The 23,113-nt window shown below is 58.3% G+C and overlaps 1 protein-coding gene across 5 annotated transcripts in view; it reads left to right on the forward strand.

The window, feature by feature from the left end:
• The window catches only part of SEPTIN9 (septin 9), a 141,527-nt gene that overhangs the window by 99,943 nt on the left and 18,471 nt on the right, over positions 1 to 23,113 (forward strand). For all 5 annotated transcript variants that reach the window (XM_040081840.2, XM_040081843.2, XM_040081842.2 and 2 more), the window contains one exon: positions 20,653 to 20,844. In XM_040081840.2, the coding sequence (XP_039937774.1) occupies positions 20,653 to 20,844 (192 nt within the window). The remainder of the gene's footprint in view (positions 1 to 20,652; positions 20,845 to 23,113) is intronic.

The following is a 23,113-nucleotide window of genomic DNA, read 5'->3' on the forward strand; positions in this document are numbered from 1 at the left end:
GCAGGCAGAGAGTGGCACGGGGGGGTCACAGAGGGTGGCATCGGCTCCTGGGGGTGGCACGGGGTGGCAGCAGCCCTGACGTGATCCAGGGGGTGGGGGCTGCCAGCAGAATGGGACCCCGATGCAGACGGGCCATCCTCACCCAGCTCCTGCTGGTGGAAAGGAGCCCGGGCTGCTGGCAGCGCCAGGGAAGGGGGGTGCTGCCCTTGGGGGGGTCCCTGCTGGGTTTGGGGTCCTGAGGTGTGGTTTGCATTGCCCAGGTGGTGGGAAGGGGCTGCCACAGCCTCACCAGCCTGGAGGTGTGTGGCTGGGGGGCTCTGCGGGCTGCGCTGGGGATGTTCTTGGGTCACTTTTGGTGAATGTGTTCCTGTGGCGTTGCAGGGAGCGCGTGAGGGAGGTCTGGCAGCCCAGGGTGGCCTCAGTCCTCAGTTTCTGCTCGGGAAGTTGGCTCTGGACTGGTGCTTGATGGCCCCTTGTCCTGACGGACACTGGGGAAAGCCCACCTGGGCATCCCTGTGTGCTCTGGTGGCTGCAGGGCTCCTGTGCCCAGCCCTTTCTGTGGCTCTCGGTGCCTGTGTGGGAAGGGCTCCCCAAAACCAGCCTCCTGCTCTCCCCTTCTCTTGCCCATCCTGCCCCATCGCTTGCAGCAGCCCGTGCCCAGGTCACACAGCCCCTGTGCCCTGTGGGGTGCACTGGGATCCCCAGAGCCCTGGGGACACCCCAGACCCCACAAAAGGGACAGAGGGGTGGAGGTGCCACATGGATGGGGACACTGTGAGGGTGGGGTCACCACAAGGCTGGGGACACCAAAGGGACGATGGCACTCCAGGGGCGTGGATGCCATGGGGATGGGGACAGCACAGGGAAGGGGGCACGTGGGCACATCATGGGGACAGGGACACCACAGGGAAGGGGACAGGGCACGTGGGCATGGCCAGCTGCCTGCCAGGGGAGAGCTGATCCCTTCCTGGGAGGGACGTGCTGCGTGGGACAGCCCCAGAGAGCGGGGCTCACCTTCCCCACCCCGGGAGCATCCCCTGCAGGTTTCTCTTTAATTCCTCCTTTGAACCAGCCCCGGCCCCGGCGGTGAGTGCGGGGGAGCAGGGCTGGGGGTCCCCACAGTGGGGTTCGGGGCTGGGGGGACACAGAGGCTCTGGGATCCTGGGGGTGGCAGCCAGGTCACGCCACTCTCCAGTCCCGCTGTGTCCCCGCAGTTTGTTCCATGCTGTGTTGCAGCCCTGGAGCTCTGCAAACCTGTCCAGTCCCGAGCCTCACTTTTAATAATTTGAATGTCCCCTCTGCATGCTTGCCTCGCTCCTGGCAGCTGTTTGCCCAGTGACTGTGACACGGATGTTTGGGTGAACCCTGGACTCGCCAAGCACAGCGGTTTTCCCTCTTGCCTTAGTCTGGCAGGTGCTGGGGGTGCTGGGCATGGCAGCCCGGGCTGTGTCAGTGTGAACCCCCAGGAACTGCTCTTTCCCTCAGTATCCCAATGTCTCCCCTGCGTTTCCCAGCATCTCCCCTCGGTATCCCAGTGTCTCCTCTGTGTATCCCAGTGTCTCCCTTCTGTATCCCAATGTCTCCCCTCGGTATCCCAGTGTCTCCTCTCTGCATCCCAACATCTCCCCTGTGTTTCCCAGTGTTTCCCCTCATTATCCCAATGTCTCCCCTGTGTTTCCCAGCATCTCCCCTCGGTATCCCAGTGTCTCCTCTGTCTATCCCAGTGTCTCCCCTGTGTATCCCAGTGTCCCCTCTGTGTTTCCCAGTGCCTCCCCTCTCTATCCCAGTGTCTTCCCTCTCTATCCCAGTGTCTCCCCTGTGTATCCCAGTGTCCCCTCTGTGTTTCCCAGTGCCTCCCCTCTCTATCCCAGTGTCTTCCCTCTCTATCCCAGTGTCTCCTCTGTGTTTCCCAGTGTCTCCTCTGTGTTTCCCAGTGTCTCCCCTGTGTTTCCCAGTGTCTCCCCTGTGTTTCCCAGTGCCTCCCCTCTCTATCCCAGTGTCTTCCCTCTCTATCCCAGTGTCTCCCCTGTATATCCCAGTGTCTCCCTGTCAAACAGCCCTTGGAAGCAGCAGGGGCTGCAGGAAAGGCTCCACGCCAGAAGATTTCAGGCTAGGCTTTTTATATCCATCCCAGTGTGGCCACACTTCATTTAGGGAAGGAGCATCCGGGATGGATCTGGGCTGACGTATTCGGGGCTGAGACAATCTCGGCTCTGCCGGAGCAGATCTGGGCCGGGGGAGCAGCTGGGATCCAACGGGGCCGGCACTGCTGCCCTGTGCTCTGACCTCCGGCACGCACCGAGCTCTTTGTGCCGGATTTCTTGGCGGTTTCATCGGTGTTGTGTCCGCCCTTCTGTGAGCAGCAGGTCCTTCCATCTCTCCCCTAAACCCTGCTTTGGAAGCACGGGTTTCCAGCCCTCCGTGAGCTGAGCAGCTGCCTGCCCTGCACTGGGCTCGCTGCTGCTGCTGCTTCCCAGGCTCAGCTCACAGGAACACACGGAGCACAGGAGCGCAGGAACGGCCTCCCAGAGCGCCAGGCAAGTTTTGGGTTAAAGTTGCTTAATTTTGTTGAATTCCTGCTGCTCTGGATGGTGGGTGCGGCGGAGGGAGCAGGCTGGTGGTGCAGCTCTGCGGTGGGAGGGGATTCTGCACTGCTGTTGGACATGTGCTGGCTGAGAGTCCTGGCTGTTCTGGTGCTAATTAATGACTGCTGGTTGGACTAAATTCCCCTGGGAAATAGGTGAGCCAGGCAACGCTGCATTTTTGTGTGCAGGCAGCACTGGGCTGAGCTTTGGCTTTGAGACGGGGTAAAAATGCAAAAAAGCGAGAATTGCGATTACGTGTGAACCCCTAAGTGCTGCTGCCTCGTCCAGGTGTGATCCCAGACTGTGGGATACAGCACCCAGGAGGAGCGCAGCTGTCCAGGGTGTGTGCCCTGCTGTGAGGGCATCCTGAGTGCAGACAAGGACGTGTCACGACAGATAAAATACCTTTGGAACACACGGAGGGCTGGCCGGCCCTGGGAGGAGCTGTGACCCCTCCATGCTGCTGGAGTTGCCATCCACGATTTCCCCTGTTGGGAACAGAATCCCTGCGTGTCCGTGGGGCTCATGGGGAGCTCTGTGGTGGGGTTTGAACGTGTCTGACCCCTCTCCCCGGGCTGTGCTGGCCGTGGCTCCAGGTATGCACATGTGGCAGGGTCTGATGGCTTGGTGGCCAATAACCCGGCAGCAGCGGTTCCTGGACGCCTCTCCACGGGGAATCCAGACTTCCCTTCTCCGAGCACGCTGGAATTTTTATAGCCTGTGGTTTTAAATGCTGTGATTTCCGTATGGCCCCGACGCCCTGTCAAAGCTGTGCTGGGGCTGGGTGAAACACGGGCTGGAGCTGCAGCTCCTTGGGAAACGTGGCTGAGCTTTGCCCCAGTACAGGGAAAAGGGAAGGGAAGGCCGGCTCTCCTGGGGCTGAGCCTGCTGGGTGCTGTGACCTTATGGCTGAAGTCAACCGCACTTCATTTCATTTACGCCCAGAATTTGTCAGGCTTTGTGGAGCAGAGTACGGTAAAGCGACCTCGTTTGTCAGAAAATACTCGCCAAAATGGGAGCGAAGGAGTTAATCTTGCAAATACAGCTCAGCGGTTTCCTGGAAGTGTCTGTCCAAAACTCAGGAGGGGAGTGGGCACATGGCATTTCAACAGGGTAGAGGGGGCCAGGCTGGCAAATCCCTCTTGCCACAGGGACGCAGCCATGCCCCGGGCAGGGACGTGGCACTGTGGGCTGAGTGCCTGGCTGGCAGCTGGGAGGCCAAGGCAGAGCCTTTCATCCACATCTAGTGGGTGTGAGCGCTGTCTGCCTCCCGCTGCGCCCCTGGCTTCCTTCCCTGGCCTCACGGGGACGAGGCAGAGTTCTGCCATTAACCCAGTGCTGGGGTGCTCACAGGTCACTCGCTGTGATCTCTAGGAAGGGGTGCAGCCGGTGGGAAATCAGCTGTGGTGCTTTCTCCAGCCCCTGATAAATCCCCTGACAACCCCTGCCCAGGTCTGCCTGCTCTGGGGATGCTTTGGGGCCATCAGGTTTTCCAGGTTAAGGCATCCCTGTCCCTGTGCTCCTGCTGCAGGGATGCTGCCTGGGTCCAGCTGCCCCCACCCAGCTCTCCCTTCTCACAAAATGATGGAAAAGTGATTTCCCTTCCTATTCTCTGGCCCCTTCTCAAACTCAGGCTGGGTTAACTCTTGCTGTAGATGCAAAACTTGCTGGAGGGCCCTGGTCAGGCGGGGCTGTAAAAGCCACATTTTCTTTGGGAATCGGATTAAGGCCCCTTTTTCAGCGTGCTGGGCGGATGCTGTGGGGTGACATGAAGTCCCTCTTTGTCCTGGATGGTATTTCTGGCCCAGCTGCAGTGGGTTAACCCTTTGTCATCCCACGCAGTCCTGCTGATGAATGGCCCTTTGCTAAGCAACAGGGACCTTTTCCCGGGGTGGGAACACTGTGGGGGCCCTGTGGGCTGTGCATGCCCCTGCACAGCTGGGGATGAAGTGCACAGCCTTGGTGCCTGGCTAGGGGACGTGTCTGTGGGACAGGGACCTGCCCTAATGCTACTCCCGCTGCCTTTCTTTGCCGTTTTTAAGTCTCTATTCCCCAAGATAAACAGATGGGACTTTGCCCCCCAAGTCCTGCACTGGCACCAGAGGTGTCTCCGCGCTGGGGCAGCCCCTGGATGGCACGGAGGGACACGGCTGGGGGAAGGAGGGGACAAAAGTGCCAGTGAGAGCAGAGGCCAGGCCAGCTGGCAGAGCACCAGAGCTGCCTGTGTGCTCCTTGGAGGGCAGTGCCCGTGTCACTGGTGCTCCCTGGGCCCCAGTGCCCAGCCTGGTGTGGCACTGGGCTGGGACAGGAGCGTCACTTTTCCTCGAGAGCTGGATAACCAGCCAGGAGCAGGGGGATGGCAGGCAGAGAGCATCCACAGCTATCCCAGGAGCCCTGGGCTGTGCTGCCCAGGATCCACGGGGGTGTCTTGCTTTGGTACTCGGTGGTGGGCTCTGTGGCCAGGCAGAAATGGAGGCGATTTCACAGCCATGCCCTGGAGTCTGGTGGCTGTGGGCGCCTCACACCCAGGGCTTGGGTCCCTTTGACTTTGTTTCCCCACTGTGCCGCGTTGTTGCATCACCTTGGATCCATCCACTGCTGCTGTGAGCCTGGCTTGGCTCCTTTGTTTATGCAAAAGCCAAATGGTAGCAGGAAATGTCCCTTTGTGGTGGCCTGGAAAAGCTGCCAGGGGCACGCAGTGCTGCTGATCCTGGGCTGTTATCAGGCAGCCTCCTGATAAGAGCAGAGCAGGGATTTCCCCAGAGGGGCTCCTGGACCCTGTCAAAGTGGCATCAGGAGCTCCCCAGGCCTCCAGCAGTGGGGGGAGTGCAGCACACAGGCCTGACCTCTCCCCGTGCCCCTCTCTCTGCTGAGTTTCAGGACGTGATCCCCCCAGGGCCATGGAGGGGTGCCACCATCTCCCAGATCTGACCCAGCAGCAGATGGGCACCGAGCAGGACTCGCTCACAGCCTCGGGAACTGCAGGGAAGCAACACATTTCCCTCCCAGCCGTGCTCCTCCTCCCCCCCATCCTCCTGACCTTTTCCCATCAAAACACAAAGCACTATTATTCGGGGCAAGGCACCTCCATGCGAGGAGACAGCTGGCGCTGCAGCAGCTTGCTGGGGATGGGTTGTTATTAATTAAGCTGCAGGAGAGACAGCCCGGCAGCTTGAATGGGGTTTTCCTTCTTTTTCAGGGTTGGGATGGCCTAAATACTTTCTTCTTTGCCTCCAAACGGCGGTTATAGGTTTAAAAGGGGCAGCAGACAAAGGAGGGAGAAGGGCCGGTTACGCGCAGCTTGCAGGGACGTGTATCCCTGCACGTGGCCTGCAGGCACTGTTGGGACACCCCAGCAACTTCTTTGCAGCTGGGTTTGTACCAGGGCGTTGCTGTGACCCCCAGGGATGTCACTGCCTGGGCGTCTGCCCATCTAGAGAGGAGATGCCACTTTGGGGTGAAAGGGTTTAAACCATTTGAGCGAGTTTGGGCTGCCTCAGGCGGTTGAATTTTTCACTCCCTGCTGTTCTGCCTTGCAAAGGGGATTTATTTGCACCAAGCTCATCCTCTGCCCCTGCTGCTGGTTGTGCTTTGCCCGTGCTGCTGGTGGTGAGAGGAGCAGAGGCGGTGGTGGAGGCTGTGGGGCTCTCTGAGGTGCTCCTTGGTGTGTGAGCTCGGCGTAGGCTCCATCTGCTCCCCTCTCTCCACAGGGAGACACCAGTATCCTCTCACCACCAGCAGCACGGGCAAAGCAGACCCAGCAGCAGGGGCAGAGGATGAGCTTGGTGAAAATAAATCCCCTTTGCAAGGCAGAACAGAAGGGAGTGAAAAATTTGACTGCCTGAGGCACCCCAAACTCGCTCAAATGGTTTAAACCTTTCACCCCAAAGTGGCATCTCCTCTCTAGATGAAGAGATGCCCAGGCAGTGGAGTGGGGCTCAGGGATGCCGGTGGGGTGAGGTGCAGGGTTTTACTTTTCCCCTTTTGGGGGATAATTTGTCCTTTGTGATAATCTGGGGGTGTCTGAGGGAGCAGATCATGCCCTTGAGGAGGAGGGGTGAGGATTGCTCCTGAGCAGCCAAGGAGCCAAGCGCGTTTCCTTGGGCATGGCTGGGCTGTGCCATCTGCAGCGCTGGCCCAAGGATCTCAGCAGCAGTTTTTGGTGCCAAGGCCGGGCTGTCCCTGCTGAGCAAAACCCGTGCTCAGAGCTGAGGCCGTGCCTGGGCGATGCTGAGTGTGCTTGGTGTCCGTCCAAACCAGCCCAGCAGCGCCCAAACAAGTGCCCCAACCGGAGCCCCCTGCGAGGGGAAAGGAACTGGGGAAGGATGGGGCTCTTTCTTGCTTTTTCCAAATGTTTGTGACTGCGGAGTGCCTTCCTAGCAAAGCCTGTTCCCTTCTGGAGAGTGCCGGATTGCCCGAGCACGGCGAGGAGCCCCCTGCCTGCCCCGCTCCAGGGAGCTGCAGACCCCGTGCAGGAGGAATGTGCCAGAGGAAGGGAGGCTGCTGCAGGGACGCTGCTGGGCTGTGACACCGGGGACCGAGGCACGGCCTCCCCGGGGAGAGGGTGACTCACGCCGAGGACACGGTGCCAGCTGCGCGTGATGGCCGGTGACAGCGTGTGAAATAATCCCTTCCTTCCTTCCTGGAGAGTGGGAGCGGCCTGGAGGTGTCCAGCTGGAGGAGAATCTGGGTTCTGGTGTGCTGGAAGCCGGGACAGGCCTGGGTGTAGCGTGGGTTCAGCAGAGCAGGCACGGTGCAGCGATGCTGGGGGCTCTGGATCTGCTCCTGGCCAAGGCATGGAGGGGTGCTGCTCCCTGTGCTGGCTCAGTGTCCGAGTCCAGGGCATCCCTTTGGTCACCCTGGAAGGTCAGAGACCTGGGCAGGGGGGTCTGGGACCTGGGCAGGGGGGTCTGGGACCCTGGCACAGAGCCCAGGAAGACACTGGCTGTGATTCCAATCCATGGGAAAGGCTTCCAGCACTGAGAGATGAATTACAGGCCACAAGAGTGTGAAAGGTAGGAGTTTAGCTTATCACAGGGTGAAAAATCGTAGTTTTGGGTTGGAAAAAGCATGGGAGCAAGATGGAGGACTTCGAGCGTTGCCCAATGCTGCTTCTTTCTTCTTCACTCACTCCATTTTCTGCGGTGACGGGGGCACAAAGTAATTTAAGGAGGTTGGGTCAGAGCAGAGATGATCTGTTTAGTACAGGTAGTAGGTATTGGCAAATAACTATAAATAAAGAACAGGTAACAATTAGCATAAGAGGCAGTGACCTCCCAGCATGGGGGGAGTCGTCAGATGCCCGAGCAGCTGCACAGATCTTAGCTGGGCACAGAAAGAAGTGTAAGATAAGAAATAATAAGATAATAAGATAATAATAAGATAAGAAATAATAAAGCATGCAACCTTGAGAATTCAGAACCTGAAGACTCAGTTTCTTTCTTGTGTCTGGCTCAGGGCTTTTCAGAAGGCAAAGGACTTTAAAACCACCCAAATCTCGAAAACCCCTCAGGATGTCCCCAAGCTCTGGAGGGCTCTGGGGTGCTCCTGGCAGTGCCTGCACCCCGTGTTACTGCTGCTCCACTGCCCTCTCTCTCTCCAGGGAGATTCAAGCTTTCATGAAGGAGCTGCTTTCATGAAGGAGCTGGTGTGATACCTGCAGAGGTGTGTCAGACGTGGGCTGCTCAGAGGAGCTGCTCGCTGCCAGAAACCGGGCAGCTTAAAAGAGAAAAAAACCTGCATCATCTGTGGACCTGGGAGTTCACTACAGCCAGAGGGGGAAATGTCATTGATCTGTGGGTCTTAGAGATGTTCTGGGCATTTACCCTGCGCACGCTGAAGGGACCAGGCTCTGCCTGCCAGGGCCTGCCCTGGGTGGTAACACCCGCACTCTTAGAAAAGCTTTGGGGTTGGTTTTAGCTGTTCCTGGCATTGGGGGATCCTTTCTGTTCCTGCTAGAGGTGATGGTGTCTCTTTCAGTGCTAAAAAAAAAAATTAAATTTTGGTCTTGTGATCTGCAAGTTCGTGTCCTTTTCTCGGTCATGCTACTTTCCACTGAGTTTGCTGGTGCTCTACCGAGGTCTCTGGATGTGCTTTTCATTCTGCTATTGATCTGAGATTATAAATACAGCCTGCAGAATTTCCATCTGTCTGTCAAAGTCACTGGGGACTGGCAGGTAGTCAGCATTGCAGCAATATTGAAAGAACAAAAATTATTTCCTAAGCCCTAACGGTGCACTTTTAGCTGGGGACTGCTGCGGTGCGGTAAAATTGGAAATGTCCCTTCAGCATTCCTGCGAGAGAACACGTCCTGCTCGTGCTGCCTGTGCCCAAGGGATTTGATGTTTTCTTAGGAGAAAAGGCAGCCTGGGGTGAGGTGAGTTTGTTGGCAGGTCTGGCTGGGTAGTGCTGGTGAAGCTGCCTTCATCTGCAGGTTGTGGTTGCTCCTCAAAGCTGGGGATTTATGGTTGGAGCTGGCCAAGGGCAGAGCATTGCCTGGCACAGCCCCACTGCTGGGCAGCTTTCTGCTGTGGTTGGGGTTGTCCCGAAAGCTCAGGGACTGCTGAAGCCCTCGTTGGTGCATCCCAACGTGCTGGGCCACGTTCTGCAGTGAGCCCCACCAGCCCTGCAGGGATGTCCCATAAAGCAGGACAGGTTGGATTGTGTAAGCCAGGCAGGAATCTTCCTTAATACTTCAGATTAGTCGCGAGACTAAAAGCTGGATCTATAGTTAGTTCAAATCCCTTGATACAGTTTACAACAGCAACAGGGCTTGTTAGAATTGCCCCTAACTCTGATTATTAGGTTTTTCTAAGGGAAGAACAATGAGTTTGTGATTTTAAAACCCTTAATTAGGGGATTTGGATCCAATTCTTGGCTCTGCTGTGGGATTTCTGTGTGACCCTGGGCGAGTCACTTATTCCCTCTGCAGCTCATCTGCGCTGTAGGGGTGAAGCTGCTTCCTTCCTGTGCCTGTCCGTGCTGCCTGTGCTCAGGGCCAGAAATGAGCACTGGGAGAACACAGGCTGTTCTCCTCACAGGAACGGAGATTTGCAGCATCAGATCCCAGAGTTTGTCTGGGCCGTTTGTTACCCTGCGAGTGCCTCCTCTGGGCAAACACCCCGAAGTCACCAAGAGCCGTCCTGGGGACCAGCAGTGCTCCCAAAGCCCTGCTGCACTTGCTGTGAGACCAAGGACGATGCTTTGTTCTTCTGAGCTGCTCCCTCACCACCTGCTGCTCCTGGGAAGGAGGAGATATGAGTTGAAACAAAATATTTTCCATTAATTAATATGGGAAACAATTTGTACACAGTGTTGAGATCCCACGTGTCCTGAGTTTTTTCCCTGAGGGTGGTGAGACCCTGGCAGGGGGTGTCCAGAGAAACGGTGGCTGCCACATCCCTGGAAGTGTCCGAGGCCAGGTTGAACCTGGTCTAGGGGAAGGTGTCCCTGCCCACGATTGGAATTAGATGGCCCCTGAGGTTCCTTTCAACCAAACCAGTCCATGTTCCTGTGAAACGTCTTTGCAGAGCTTCGGTGACCATGGGGAGAACTTTTCTGTGGTTATTTTTATTCCCTCACAGGCAAGACTAAAGCATGCCCATGATTTCAGTCTGAGAAAATGAACTCTGAGGAGCGAGGAGTTTGTTCACGTGGTTTGGGCACATGAGCCCTGTGCTGATGCTCAACTCCTGCACAGCCACAGATGTGGTCACCTTAGTGGCAGGGACAGGAAGCCATCTCACCTGAGAGCCTCCCTTTACTCGTTGTGCAAGCACAGCACCTACGTGAGCCCAGCACAGCCTTTTCCTGCCTTTCTCCAGCTAAAACAAGGCTGGAGCGACTTGCAAACAGAGCTGCTGCTCGGGCAAGTCTGGTTTGGCATCTAACATTGGATTTTCCTGGAGATTAGAGAGATTAAAACACTAATGCCCATTGATAGGGGTTAAAGCTTTAATAAGTCATTAAAAAGTGGTGTAATCTGGCAGAAATCTGCACGCAGCTGCAGCATAAGCAGATTGAGGCCGGGTTTCCTGCCTGGGCGCTGCGCGGAGGTTTCTCAGAAACTGGTATCTGAGGCACTCGCTGAAGTGGAAGGATGTGGGTCTCGCCGCCCCTCAGCACCCATGGTTTGCAGAGCAGCCTTTGCCAGCCTTGCTGGGCATCAGGAGGAGTGCTGCCAGCCCGGTGTGCAGTACCTGTGCTGGGTGGAGGAAGATCTGCCGCCGCTGGTGGTCTGGAAGCAGAGATGGAAGCCACGCTAGAGGCACAGGCAGGAGACAGAGCAGGGCGGCTGTGGTGCCACTGGCACGGGCGGCAGGGCCTGTATCAAGTGCAGGAGCGTGGCAGAGCTGGTGGTGCCGGTTGCGGGTCCAAAAGGGAGTGCAAGCACTGGCCCTGGGCTTGCAGGCTGTGTGCAGGGGCTCTTCGTGGGAAAGGGAGTCCTCTGGGCGCTGAGGATTGCAGATGTGCACATCTGTCTTAACCCTTTCGTCACCTGCAAACCTGGGAATGGAAATCTGGGAACTGCAGGGGAAAAGTCCCGAGGCCACAGGGTAGGTGAGAGCAAGGTGACAGACCCAGGAGCCCAAAAGAGGGAGGCTGGCTTCACCTTGGCTGCGACAGGACAGAGTCCCCCCACCGCTGCTGGACGTCACAGAGGGGGCTTGAGCCCACACCAGGGTGTGCTGGAGGGAGCAGGGCCAGGTGCTGCAGCCCAGCTTCCCTGTCCCTGTGCACATGGCATCTTCCCGCTGGTGGGAGAGGGGTGGGGACACTCTGGGGTCGAGGTATAAGGCAGGAAGGAGTTGTGGAGGCAGCTAATATCTTCATTCAGCTTCACTGGCATCATTTTAGAGAGCAGCCGTGCCCGCGGGGCTTGGTTGACATCTTGTCCTGGCAGATGTGAGATGCAGCCCAGACATCTCCAACCAGCTGCAGAGCAGAGCGAGCTCCCAGCACTCACACCCACCCGCGAAACTGCTCTGGCTCTCTGCTGCAGAATTTCGGGATGCTGGGAAGCAGAAGGCTTCCCTGGGCTGGGGGACAGGGATGTGGACGAGACCCCGGCCCTCGTCCCTGGAGCGGGGGATGAACCGGGCTCCCCTTGGAACGCGCTGCCCCGTTTGTCCCGGCCTCTCTCTTTCCCGTGGAAGTTTCCCCGCACCTCCAGCGTGGAGCCGGGGTGGGACGTGCCCCCCAAACTCTTCTTCCTCTCACCCCTTGCGGGCCCCCCTGGGCCGGGAGCGGCGGGGGGATGGAAACCGCCCGGGGGCGAAGCAACTTCCCGGGAAGAGGCTCCATCCCCCCGGGCCGGGCTGGAGGGGGAGGAGGCAGGGTGATGGGGGAGGAGGAGGAGGAGGAGGAGGAGGAAGGGCGATGGGGGAGGAGGCGGAGGACAGCGCGGGAGGAGGCGGGAGCCAGCGGCTGCCGGAGCCGCCGCCGCGGGTGAGTCTCCGCTACCCGGGGGCTCCGTGGGGCAGCGGAGGGGGGTTACGCCGGTGGGGAAGCGCTTTTTGGGGGCGAGTTAAACCGGGGAAAGGCCTGAGAGAGCGGGGGGTGGTGTGGCGCGGTTCCCGCGGGGGGCAGCGGGGCAAGGTGCGTGTTCCCGGCCGGGGCAGGGCATCCCCCGGGCGGGGGCACCGGGAGCTGCGGGGGGCTCGGCCCCTTCTGCCGCCGCTGTGCCCCGCAGGACGGGGCGGCTGCTGGGCACCGCCGGGCCGCGCTGCCGGCATTGTCCGGGATCAATGGAGATCGCTGGATCCACCCCTGCCATGCCTGGGGGCACCTCCTTGTCCCCTGCACTGTCCCCGTGGGTACCCCCATGTCCCCTACCGTGTCCCCTGGGTACCCCCATGTTCCCTACCCTGTCCCCCTGGGTACCCCCGTGTCCGCTGCCCCGCCTGGGGGCACCCCCTTGTCCACTACCGGGTCCCCTTGGGTACCCCCATGTCCCTTGCCCTGCCTGGGATACCCCCATGTCCCGTGCCCTGTCCCCCTGGGTACCCCCATGTCCCCTACCCTGTCACCCTTGTCCCCTGCCCTGTCCCCTGAGTACCCCCATGTCCCCTGCCCTGTCCCCCTTGTCCCCTGCCCTGTCCCCTGGCTACCCCTTGTCCCCTGCCCGTCCTGCTCCGCTGCTGCCAGGGCGGCTGGGGCGCAGCTGCCTTCGGTAAAGGAAGAAAACAACAGAAACAAACAAAGTAACCAAATAAAAATCCATACCACCCTACCCGTCAAAGAGCAAAAACCGAGCGGGGAAAAAGAAATTTTAAAAGGGGAGAAGAAAAAAATAGGGAGGAAAAAAATAAAAAAGGAAAGCCGAACTGCAACCCCCGGGATGTGAATCCCTCTGGCTAGCTGCTTTTCTTTGGCGTAGCTGCGGTCAGTGCCTCGTGGCATGGTGGGGGCATCGCACGCTCAGCCCTGCCCGGTGCCCATTCCTGGGGCTTGGCCAGACTCATTCCTTGTGCAGTGTTGTCTGGACAGGCTGAGTTTGGGGAGCGTTGCCTGGCTCTTTGTTTGCACAGCACAGAGCTCTGCAGAGCAGTGGTGACAGGGGTGAAGGGTGCTTTCCCCTGGCTGGGGGCTGGGGAGGGTCCCCATGTCCCTCCCGTGCTGAGTCCATTGTCCAGGCTGGGTGGACAGGGGTGGAGCCCACGCTCTGAGCCCCATGGAATCGGTTTTGTGGGTGTCTTTGGACCCTGAGCCTGTCTGTGGGGAGCAAGGGCTGTGCCGGCTTCATGGGGCCTGTTGATGGAGCAGCAGCTGCTGAGATCTGTGTGCAGGAAGGTTCCTCTCAATGGGGTGTCCCCAGCTGCCCTGGGGTCAGCCTTGCTCCAGCTCCAGGGGAAGGAGCTCCTTACAGAGGGTGATCAGTGGGGCCGCACGGCCAGAGCTCTCTGCATGCCCAAGCCAAGTCTTGGGGTTGTTCATGATCATCACCTCCTTTTTGAACGTGGAGGCAAACGGCCAAACAACTCCTTGCAAGTTTCTGTAAGTGGTTTAGAGCTTGTCTCACGTGGTTGGAGGAAGGAGAACGTCAGACTGTGGATTGTGCTGCCAGGGCCACACGTGTCTGACTGGGGCAGGGTGGTGATCAGCCTGGTGGTCAGCTTGGTGGTCAACCTGGTGGTCAGCTTGGTGATCAGCCTGGTGGTCAGCCTGGTGGTCAACCTGGTGGTCAGCTTGGTGATCAGCTTGGTGATCAGCCTGGTGGTCAGCCTGGTGGTCAGCTTGGTGATCAGTCTGGTGGTCAGCCTGGTGGTCAGCCTGGTGGTCAGCTTGGTGATCAGCCTGGTGGTCATTCTGCTGGTCAGCCTGGTGGTCAGTCTGGTGGTCAGCCTGGTGGTCAGCCTCACACCGCATCCGGAAGCCACGGGCAAGAGCTCGAGGTTGTGGAGCTGGCATGCCGGTTTGACCCCTGGAACGGGCTGAACCTCCCAGCCCAGAAATGCTGGTGACCAGAGCCTGCAGCGGCCAGAGGGTTTAGGATGGGAAGGGAAGCAGTGACGGGGAGCCCTGAAGCATCCATCTGTTGTAACTAGGAGAGGCAGGAGGGTTGAGCTGCAGAGGCCAGGGGACTGCCGGGCTGCCGGGGCCGGAGGGGAAGCGCACAGCGAGTGAGGACGGAAGCAAAGCGCACGTGGCTGGCGGGCACAGCTCGACCTGCACGTGATGTGTGCCCATGACCCCTGATGTGTGCCCGTGACTCGTGATGTGTGCCCATGACCCCTGATGTGTGCCCGTGACCCCTGATGTGTGCCCATGACTCGTGATGTGTGCCCATGACTCCTGATGTGTGCCCATGACCCCTGATGTGTGCCCGTGACCCCTGATGTGTGCCCATGACCCCTGATGTGTGCCCATGACTCTTGGCTCGGGGCTGCCTGGTGGCCTGTGGAAGCGCTCACACCACGGCAGGAATCACTGCCTCCCTTTTTAAACTCTGAGAACGGTTTCATTCCCCGTGTGAGTAAAAGGCTTCTAGCTGGAGCATGTTGCGTGCTCAGGAGGCACCTGGCCACCTCTCTGGCAGCTCTTGGGTGGTTTTGGTCCAGTGAAGCGGAGTTAAGCACACTCTGCTATTTCTGGGTCGTGTTTGTTGGCACCCAGGTGGAAGTGCAAGCTGAGAAGGAAATGTGACTGGTTGGTAGGTGGGCCTGGGCTGGTGGCCAGTTGAAACTGCAGCCCGATGCTCAAGGATGCAAGGGACAGACTCAGCTTGGGGCTGGTGATTGCAGCTGAATATTAGGAACGTCCCTTAGTTACCATTCGGTGCTGCAGGGTCTGTGGCACTGGCTCTGTGTGCCAGGCTGAGCCGCCTCAGCTTCGGAGTGAGCTGTGCCTCACATTCCCTGGCACCCACACCTCCAGCAGGGACCTGTTGTGTTCAGCACCAGGGGAGCCCGTGGCAGCTGGGAAAACCAGCAGTGCCTGGGCCATGCTGGGACTGCATCCGGTCCTGGCTTTGCTGAGACTGCTCCTGTCCCCTGGGAAGGGAGAGCTGTGTCTGTGCCACCTCTGAGCTGTGTCTGTGCCACCTCCTCCGCAGGTTGGGCGCCTTTGCACAGGCTGCGGTCACTGCTCAGTGTGCCAAGGGGAGAGGCCCTGGAGGCCACACGTGCCGCACTCCCCACAGCCAGCTGTTCTCGGCCAGGAGCTGTAGATTCTCTCTCCGGAGCTACAGATGTCTCTGTGACATCCCGCTGGCACAATTCTCCAAGAGAGCTGCTCCCGAAGCTCGAAAGGTTGGGTGGGTCACACTTCTTCCGTGAAAACATCTGTGGACACACGGGTGTTTCACCCCCTGATACACCCCTGTTCACTGCTCTGAACCTGCTCTCTGTGTTTGCATGAACCCACCCCACAAATCTGGAAGGCCGTGGTATTTGCAGCATCTGTTGTGTGGAGGGAAGGGAAGGGAAGTTATCCACAGTGTCCTGGTTTTCTGAGTGTGTGTAGCTCTGCAGAACTGGGCAGCATCATTGAAAGGTCAGTGCGTGGTGTTCCCAGCATCCGAAGGGTGTTTCTTGGATTTGCTCCCCAAACATTGCCATCTTGGCATTGATTGTGTGTGCATCCTCGGAGCGTGCAGTGGTTTGGATCTGCTGACAGGCAGCCAGGGCAGAGGTGCAGCCTCCTGGCCTGTCTCTGGTTCCTCTGGGCAGGCACGGAGCACCAGGGCTGTGACCAACCCTGCTCCAGGACCAGCTCAGCTCTCCCAGATCACCAGCAGAGCATGGAGCTGCTGGGTCTAGCCGGGGCCTGGGCTGGGTGAGACATTCCCAGTTCAGCCTCTGCCAGGTGCTTTAACCTTTGTGTGCCTGCAGTGAAGCCCCAGACTCCTGCAGATCCTGTCCCAGCCCCTCAGGGAGGATGACCAGCCCCTGTTTGTGGTTTTGGGGGAGCCCTTGGCTGTCCTTGCATGCCCTGCCCGCAGCGTCCCGGGCTGTGGCAGCCTCGTGGCACCGGCACAGCAGCTCCAGCAGCAGCCCCTGGCCAAGTCCATCCCACAGCACATGGCCTCCAGCTGGCTGAAGGAGCAGGAGAGTCCCTGGGGGGCTCCCAGGGGCTTCCCTCCCCACGGGGGGTGCCTTTCATCTGCTGCTTCGCAGATGTTGGCTTTGGCTCGTGCCTGACATGCATCAATTACAGAGCAACAGCCCCGAGCCTTTGGCAAAATCAGCTTTGGAGCAGCTGTCCTGAGTCAGCCGTGCCCGAGCCGGGGCTCTGGCTCTGTCCCTGCTTGGTGCCGCGCTGCCCTGACCATCTCCACCTCTCCTGTGCCCACGTGGACAGGGTTTCCCTGGCAGGGAAGGTCTAAATACGGCACAAGCACTTGTTCCCATGTGCTTGATGTTTATCCAGGAGCGCTTCAGTGGGAGAGAGCTGCAGGCTCTGAGCTCTCTGCCCCATCAGCGAAGCGATGGCTCCTTGTGTGAGGGACAGCAGCTGGCTTTAGGGGACAGTGGTGGATCATCTGGTCCTGCTCTTGCCAGGGCCTCAGGGATTTCAGACAGTAACGGGGTGTTTGTTAACCCATCCCTCCCCGGAGTGCTCCAGAAGGGTCAGCTCGGTGACACTGGCTCTGACAGCACCACAGGTTTGACATCGTCCCCTCGGGGAGCACAGCGGGTCAGACAAATCCAGGACGTGCCCATGATGCATCCCAGGCATCCACTGCTCTGCTCCAACTTATTCTAAGATCTCTATTTTTTTAGAGGAGTGACCCCTGGGAGTGCTCCCTGCCACCCAGCACAGCCTCCCTGTGTGCCACCGAGTGGTCCTGTGCTCGGGCTGCACCCTCCTCCTGCTGGCACAACCCCCTTGGAGCTGTGTGACACTGCAGTGTTTGCTCAGAAAACACCATCTCAGTGCTGGGAAGCTGGAAGGAAAAAAAAAAAAAAAAATTGCACGTTTGAGTTGTGGCATTTCCCTTGGGAGTTTGCTGGCGCTGCTGGGGCACGGGTGACTTTGCATGCCCGCTGTCCTGCAGACACCCCTAGCTGCAATACACTGATTTTATTCTATTTTTCCCCAGTCAGGACCCAGGTGCTTTAGATCACGAGTTCCCCACAGACCAGCTGAAGCACGTGGGCTGCCCTGACAGGGGTGCTGCTCTTCTTGTGGCTTTGGTCTGGCTGGAGCTGAGCCCTTCTCCTCCTGGGGGCCGTTTGGTGAGGAGTGTCTGCTCCCTGAGCTGGGCACCGTTTGCCTGCACACCTCCCTGCCCAGGATCATGTCAGCCCCTCTGCACGCTGCTCCTTGAGGTGCTGGAGGTGCTCCCGGCCTCTCTCAAGTGGAGGGTGGCTGTCTGCTCTATTTAATGTCTTAATTTCTCTGCACCTTACCTGCCTCAGTGTCCCAGTTTGCTGTCCATCCTTGGGGCTGTCCCGTGCACACAAGTGGTGCCTGGAGGAGCTAAACCCATTGCATAATCCAGCGCTGCTGCTGGTGGCAGCATATTTTCCACATGATTTAGATGTTATTTTGTTGGGGTATTTTTTTTTCTTTTAATGTTATGCAGGGATTTTTTTTTTTTTTTCCTAATTTTGGCCTTGCCATTTTGGAACGGGGCTGATTTGGGATTTGTGGTGAGGTCTCGGGCACGTCGGGCTGGTTTGCTTTGTGAGGGGCAGCGTGGCAGTGCAGTCCCAGCTGTGCAGGGTTCCTGCTCTCATTGCAGTCCCAGCTGTGCAGGGTTCCTGCTCTCATTGCAGTCCCAGCTGAGCAGGATTCCTGCTCCCACACCAGTGCAGTCCCAGCTGTGCAGCGTTCCAGCCCCCATGGAAGTGCAGTCCCAGCTGTGCAGGGTTCCTGCTCCCACACCAGTGCAGTCCCAGCTGTGCAGGATTCCTGCTCCCACACCAGTGCAGTCCCAGCTGTGCAGGATTCCTGCTCCCACACCAGTGCAGTCCCAGCTGTGCAGGATTCCTGCTCCCACACCAGTGCAGTCCCAGCTGTGCAGGGTTCCTGCTCTCATTGCAGTCCCAGCTGTGCAGGATTCCTGCTCCCACACCAGTGCAGTCCCAGCTGTGCAGGATTCCTGCTCCCACACCAGTGCAGTCCCAGCTGTGCAGGATTCCTGCTCCCACACCAGTGCAGTCCCAGCTGTGCAGCGTTCCTGCCCCCATGGAAGTGCAGTCCCAGCTGTGCAGGGTTCCCAGGAGTGGGATTGTCTCAGGGACAGCGTGTTTGCTCTCTAGCAGCTCAGTGAGTAATGCTCAGCTGGGACTGAGGGTTGGAAAAAAGTGTTCAAAGTGACCCAACAGTCTTTGGGATTAGTTCTAGGTTTGTTTTTTCTTTTCTTTCTTTTTTTTTCCCTGCTTGGCCTATATTAGGCACGTGGAAGTGTGCTGTGCTTGCAGGAAGAGTGTGGTTCCACCTCACAGACCCCAGCAGGGTCCAGTCTGAGATGGCCAGAGGAAAAAGGATGATGGGCTTGTGTTTGGAGGAGCCCCTTTGGCCCAGCCACACTCCTACAGAGAGAGGGAGGGAGAGAAAAGCAGGCAGCACATCATCAAAGGCCAGGAATAACTGGGGAGAGATGAGCTGAGAGCTGTGTTGCTGTCTGGAGGGGTGAGGAACTTTGCAAATGGTAATGTTTTTATTAATAATAATAAATGATTAAAAAATAATAAATAATCGTTGCAAAACACCGAGCAACAACAAAATGCTCACTTGGGCTGGTGGCTGCAGGGACCCAGGCGCTGAGCTGCAGCAGCCTGGCGTGGGGAGAAGTGTGTTTCTCAGAAGTGTGTTTTCCTAAAACCTCCCTCTCTGTGCCTGGATCAGAGGAGCGTGCTGCATGTGGCTGATGCCTCCAGGAGCTTGCAGGGGACTGGGCTGATCTGGTGCACTCTCTGCCTTTGGGATATTTGCTGTATCCGCCGTGGGTGATGCAGCTGGGGCTGGCAGGGGACAAGGCCACATCACTCCGGGGCACTTGGGGCACTTTGTCCTTCCCGGCTCCAGCCCGGTGCCTGGGGGAGTAGATAATTCCCTAGTTTTTCTTAAAAAGCTGTTGGCTGAGGCAGTAGTTTTACATTTGCTTCTTCTGAAGAACTTTATCAGGCTGGAGCATCTTGCAGGGGAGACAGGCACCGTGTCTCTGAGGGCAGCTGAAGGGCTTGGGTCTCTGAGCAGATATCGACAGAATCAGGGCGAGATCGCAGAAGCTCCGTGGCTGCGTGGGTGCTGTCTGGCACAGCCCGTCTTGATGCAAATGTCTTGGGTTTTCCACAAGCCAGGGCCGGCAGGCTCTGCTCTGCGTCAGCTGGAGCTCGAGGAGGGCACGTGGCAGCGGGTGCCAAGGACTGCCTGTGTCTGCAGAGCCACCCAGCTCCCCCCAGGACGTGGCCGAGTTGTTCTCACCAGCAGTGTGCACAGTGCTGTAATCGCAGGAGGAGTGGGCTGTGTAGGACTGCCAGCCTTTAGCAGCAGTTAAAGAGCATGGGGTTGTGGGGTTAAAAGCCTTTGTCTCTCCCAGATGTGGGCTCAGGACTTTCTGGGTGCTGGGTCCTGCTCTGTGGCAGCAGATCAGCTGCTGTGGGACCTGGTGCGCTCACAGCTCCACAGCAGCATCCCTTTGCTGTGGTAGGTTTGGTGGACTGGGCAGGGAACAAGTGAATGTAGTAAAAAGAGAAAGAAAATCCCAAATTCAATGTCATTATTGTGGAGGAGGATCCCACACTCCTCCTTCCTCCCAGCCTGCTGGTACCCCATGTCTTGGTTTGGAAGGACAGGTATCTGCCAGGGAAAGCTGGAGCTTTCCTTGGAATGGAGAATGTAACTCCCTCCCTCCAAATTATTATAATTTTGCAATTAAGGGACTTTCAGGCAAAGATATGGGAATAGGAATAACAGCTCTTTACTAGGAATATTAAAAATACAAATGTAGTAGTACAAAAAATTCCTAGAAGCCGTGACAGAGTCAGAACATGACCTGACCCCCTGTTGGTCAGGGTGCTGGGAGCAGCCCAATGCAGTCCTCCTGCAGTGACAGATGTGGTTCTGTTGGAGCAATGTTCTGTAGCAGGGTGGAGTTTCCTCTGAAGGTCCAGTGGTGCTGAGATGGGTCCGGTGTTCCTCTGGCAATCCAGTGCACACAGCCTGTGCTGCTGTTCCCGGTCTCAGGTTTTATCCAGCTGGGAATGCCGGGCTCCTCCCCTGGGTGGAGCATCTCCCAATGGGTGCTGGAATTGTCTCAGCCATGCAGTGAGCCTGGATGGCCCATGAACAGCAGAGATCCCTGCAGGGAGGATGGGTCCTGGAAGGGATAAAGAACTCTGCCACAGCTGGATTAACAGCTGCCATTAACAGAACACAGCCGCCCCCTCCCCCTGGAGTTATGAGGAATGGGTTATACGAGAGATAAAGAAATAAAACACCTCCCCAGCCCGTTTCAACAGATGGCAAACAGAATACACACTTCTGGTTACACATTGCAACCCCAGACACCCAGAGTCTCTGCACATCTTTTATTGCCTCTTCGGGTGCAGCAGGCAGCTCCCGTGATTCCCTGGCAGGAGCAGCCCCTCTGAGCAGGCTGTGTTTGCCCCCGCAGGTCCCGAGGCCGTGCCCAGCCACGCTCCCGGCATGACGGACGCTCCGCGGGATGCCGGCCCCAAGCAGGCGGCGCCGGTGCGGCCGGACAAGCCGGCTGCCGACTTCGGCTACGTGGGCATCGACGCCATCCTGGAGCAGCTGAGGAGGAAAGCCATGAAGCAGGGCTTCGAGTTCAACATCATGGTTGTGGGTGAGTCGTCCCCCCACCCCGTGCCCGCAGCGTGCTCAGCCGGGTGTTGTCGTTGTCCCACCACAGAGTTTGTCCTCTTTGGAGTCTCCTCACTGGGGGCTCTGCCTTGGCAGTCAGCAAACCCTGCTCCCCAGGAGCTGGATTGGGATCAGCTGGAGTTAAAGCTGTCCATGTGATGTGGTTCATGGTCTTCCTCATCCTTCTGCATCTTGGGGTGCGTTGTCCATGGGCACACCCCGGAGGATAGCACCTCAAGGGGTGTCAGGGCTCACAGGAGCTCCCTCGACAGCTCTCCTGGAACTCCTGCCCTGGTTTGAGCACGTTGAAGGGCTCGAGGGGCTGCCCTGCCGATGGTATTCCAGAACCCTCGTGTGCCTGCTGGTACTTACAGCAATTTGGGTAAAATTCCTGTTCATTAGGGTTTTTTTAGATTCAGGCAGCCCTGCTGCGAGTACCAGGGAAAAAAATGCCCAAAGCAGCGATTTACTGATGGAAATAAAAACCAGCAGGAGGGGTTTGCATAGCTCAGTCATTTGGGGACCTGCAGGGTGGCACAGCAGGGATGGGAGTGTCCCAGAGGGTGTCCACACACAAGGAGGGAGGGCTGGAGCCCAAATCCTGCTGCCCACAAGTTCTTTCTTGTTAGCTCTCCTGGGCTAATGACCACTGGCTGCGTCACTGCTGCTCTGGCTGCAGGGGATCTGTGCTCCTGCAGCCCCCAGGCCCCAAAAGCCAGGGGTGGCACAGCCACTGACGTGGAAAATGCTGGGTGCACTGGAGAGCCGGGCAGACACTGTGGGGGAAAAGGGAGAAGAAATGAGGCTTTTCTGCTCTTTTCCAGCTAATAATGTCTGACCTGGTGACCCTTGTGTGAGCTGGGCTGTGCTCCTCGGGGCTGGGCTGGTCAGGCAGCAGCTCTCCCTGCCTGTGTCTGCCAGGGGGGCTGCAGGGGGATGAGGAGAGTAAATCCCAGGCAGTGACCATCCCTTATCCTCCTGGGAGGAGCTGTGCAATGCTCCAGGTGTGATGCCTGCGGGATGTCCCACAGGGTGTCCTGGAGGTCTGCCTGGGGTTGTGGAAGGGTTTGATCCAGGGTTTTTGCTAATTCTGTTAAAGATTTTGGTGTGCTGTAGCTTTCCAGCAAGTTCTGTGGATTCCCATTCTGGTACTTTCACTCCCTCTGCGTGGAAGGTTCCCTGGGCTGGGTGATCACAGCAAGGCTGGTCAGTGCAGAACCAGTTCTGGGGAGGTGTTTTAACAAATCCCTTTCTTTGCTGCAAGCAGAGGAATCGCTGCACTGGTCCTGGGAGCCTGAAAGAGAGATTACCTGTGCTGAGCTCCCATTTCCCTGCTGGAGCAGGCTGCCCTCCCTCCAGGAGCAGGCTCCATCCCTCCAGGAGCAGGCTCCATCCCTCCTGGAGCAGGATCCCATCCCTCCAGGAGCAGGCTCCCATCCCTCCAGGAGCAGGCTCCCATCCCTCCAGGAGCAGGATTCCATCCCTCCAGGAGCAGGCTCCCATCCCTCCAGGAGCAGGATCCATCCCTCCAGGAGCAGGATCCCATCCCTCCAGGAGCAGGATCCCATCCCTCCAGGAGCAGGATCCATCCCTCCAGGAGCAGGCTCCCATCCCTCCAGGAGCAGGCTCCATCCCTCCAGGAGCAGGGTCCCATCCCTCCAGGAGCAGGCTCCCATCCCTCCAGGAGCAGGATCCCATCCCTCCAGGAGCAGGCTCCATCCCTCCAGGAGCAGGATTCCATCCCTCCAGGAGCAGGCTCCCATCCCTCCAGGAGCAGGCTCCATCCCTCCAGGAGCAGGATCCATCCCTCCAGGAGCAGGATCCCATCCCTCCAGGAGCAGGATCCCATCCCTCCAGGAGCAGGATCCATCCCTCCAGGAGCAGGCTCCCATCCCTCCAGGAGCAGGCTCCATCCCTCCAGGAGCAGGGTCCCATCCCTCCAGGAGCAGGCTCCCATCCCTCCAGGAGCAGGATCCCATCCCTCCAGGAGCAGGCTCCCATCCCTCCAGGAGCAGGGTCCCATCCCTCCTGGAGCAGGATCCCATCCCTCCAGGAGCAGGGTCCCATCCCTCCAGGAGCAGGCTCCCATTTCCCTCCAGGAGCAGGCTCCATCCCTCCAGGAGCAGGCTCCCATTTCCCTCCAGGAGCAGGCTCCATCCCTCCAGGAGCAGGCTCCATCCCTCCAGGAGCAGGATCCCATTTCCCTTCAGGAGCAGGATCCCATCCCTCCAGGAGCAGGCTCCCATCCCTCC

Source organism: Hirundo rustica, chromosome 18 (genome assembly GCF_015227805.2).
Source record: "Hirundo rustica isolate bHirRus1 chromosome 18, bHirRus1.pri.v3, whole genome shotgun sequence".
Taxonomy (NCBI): domain Eukaryota; kingdom Metazoa; phylum Chordata; class Aves; order Passeriformes; family Hirundinidae; genus Hirundo; species Hirundo rustica.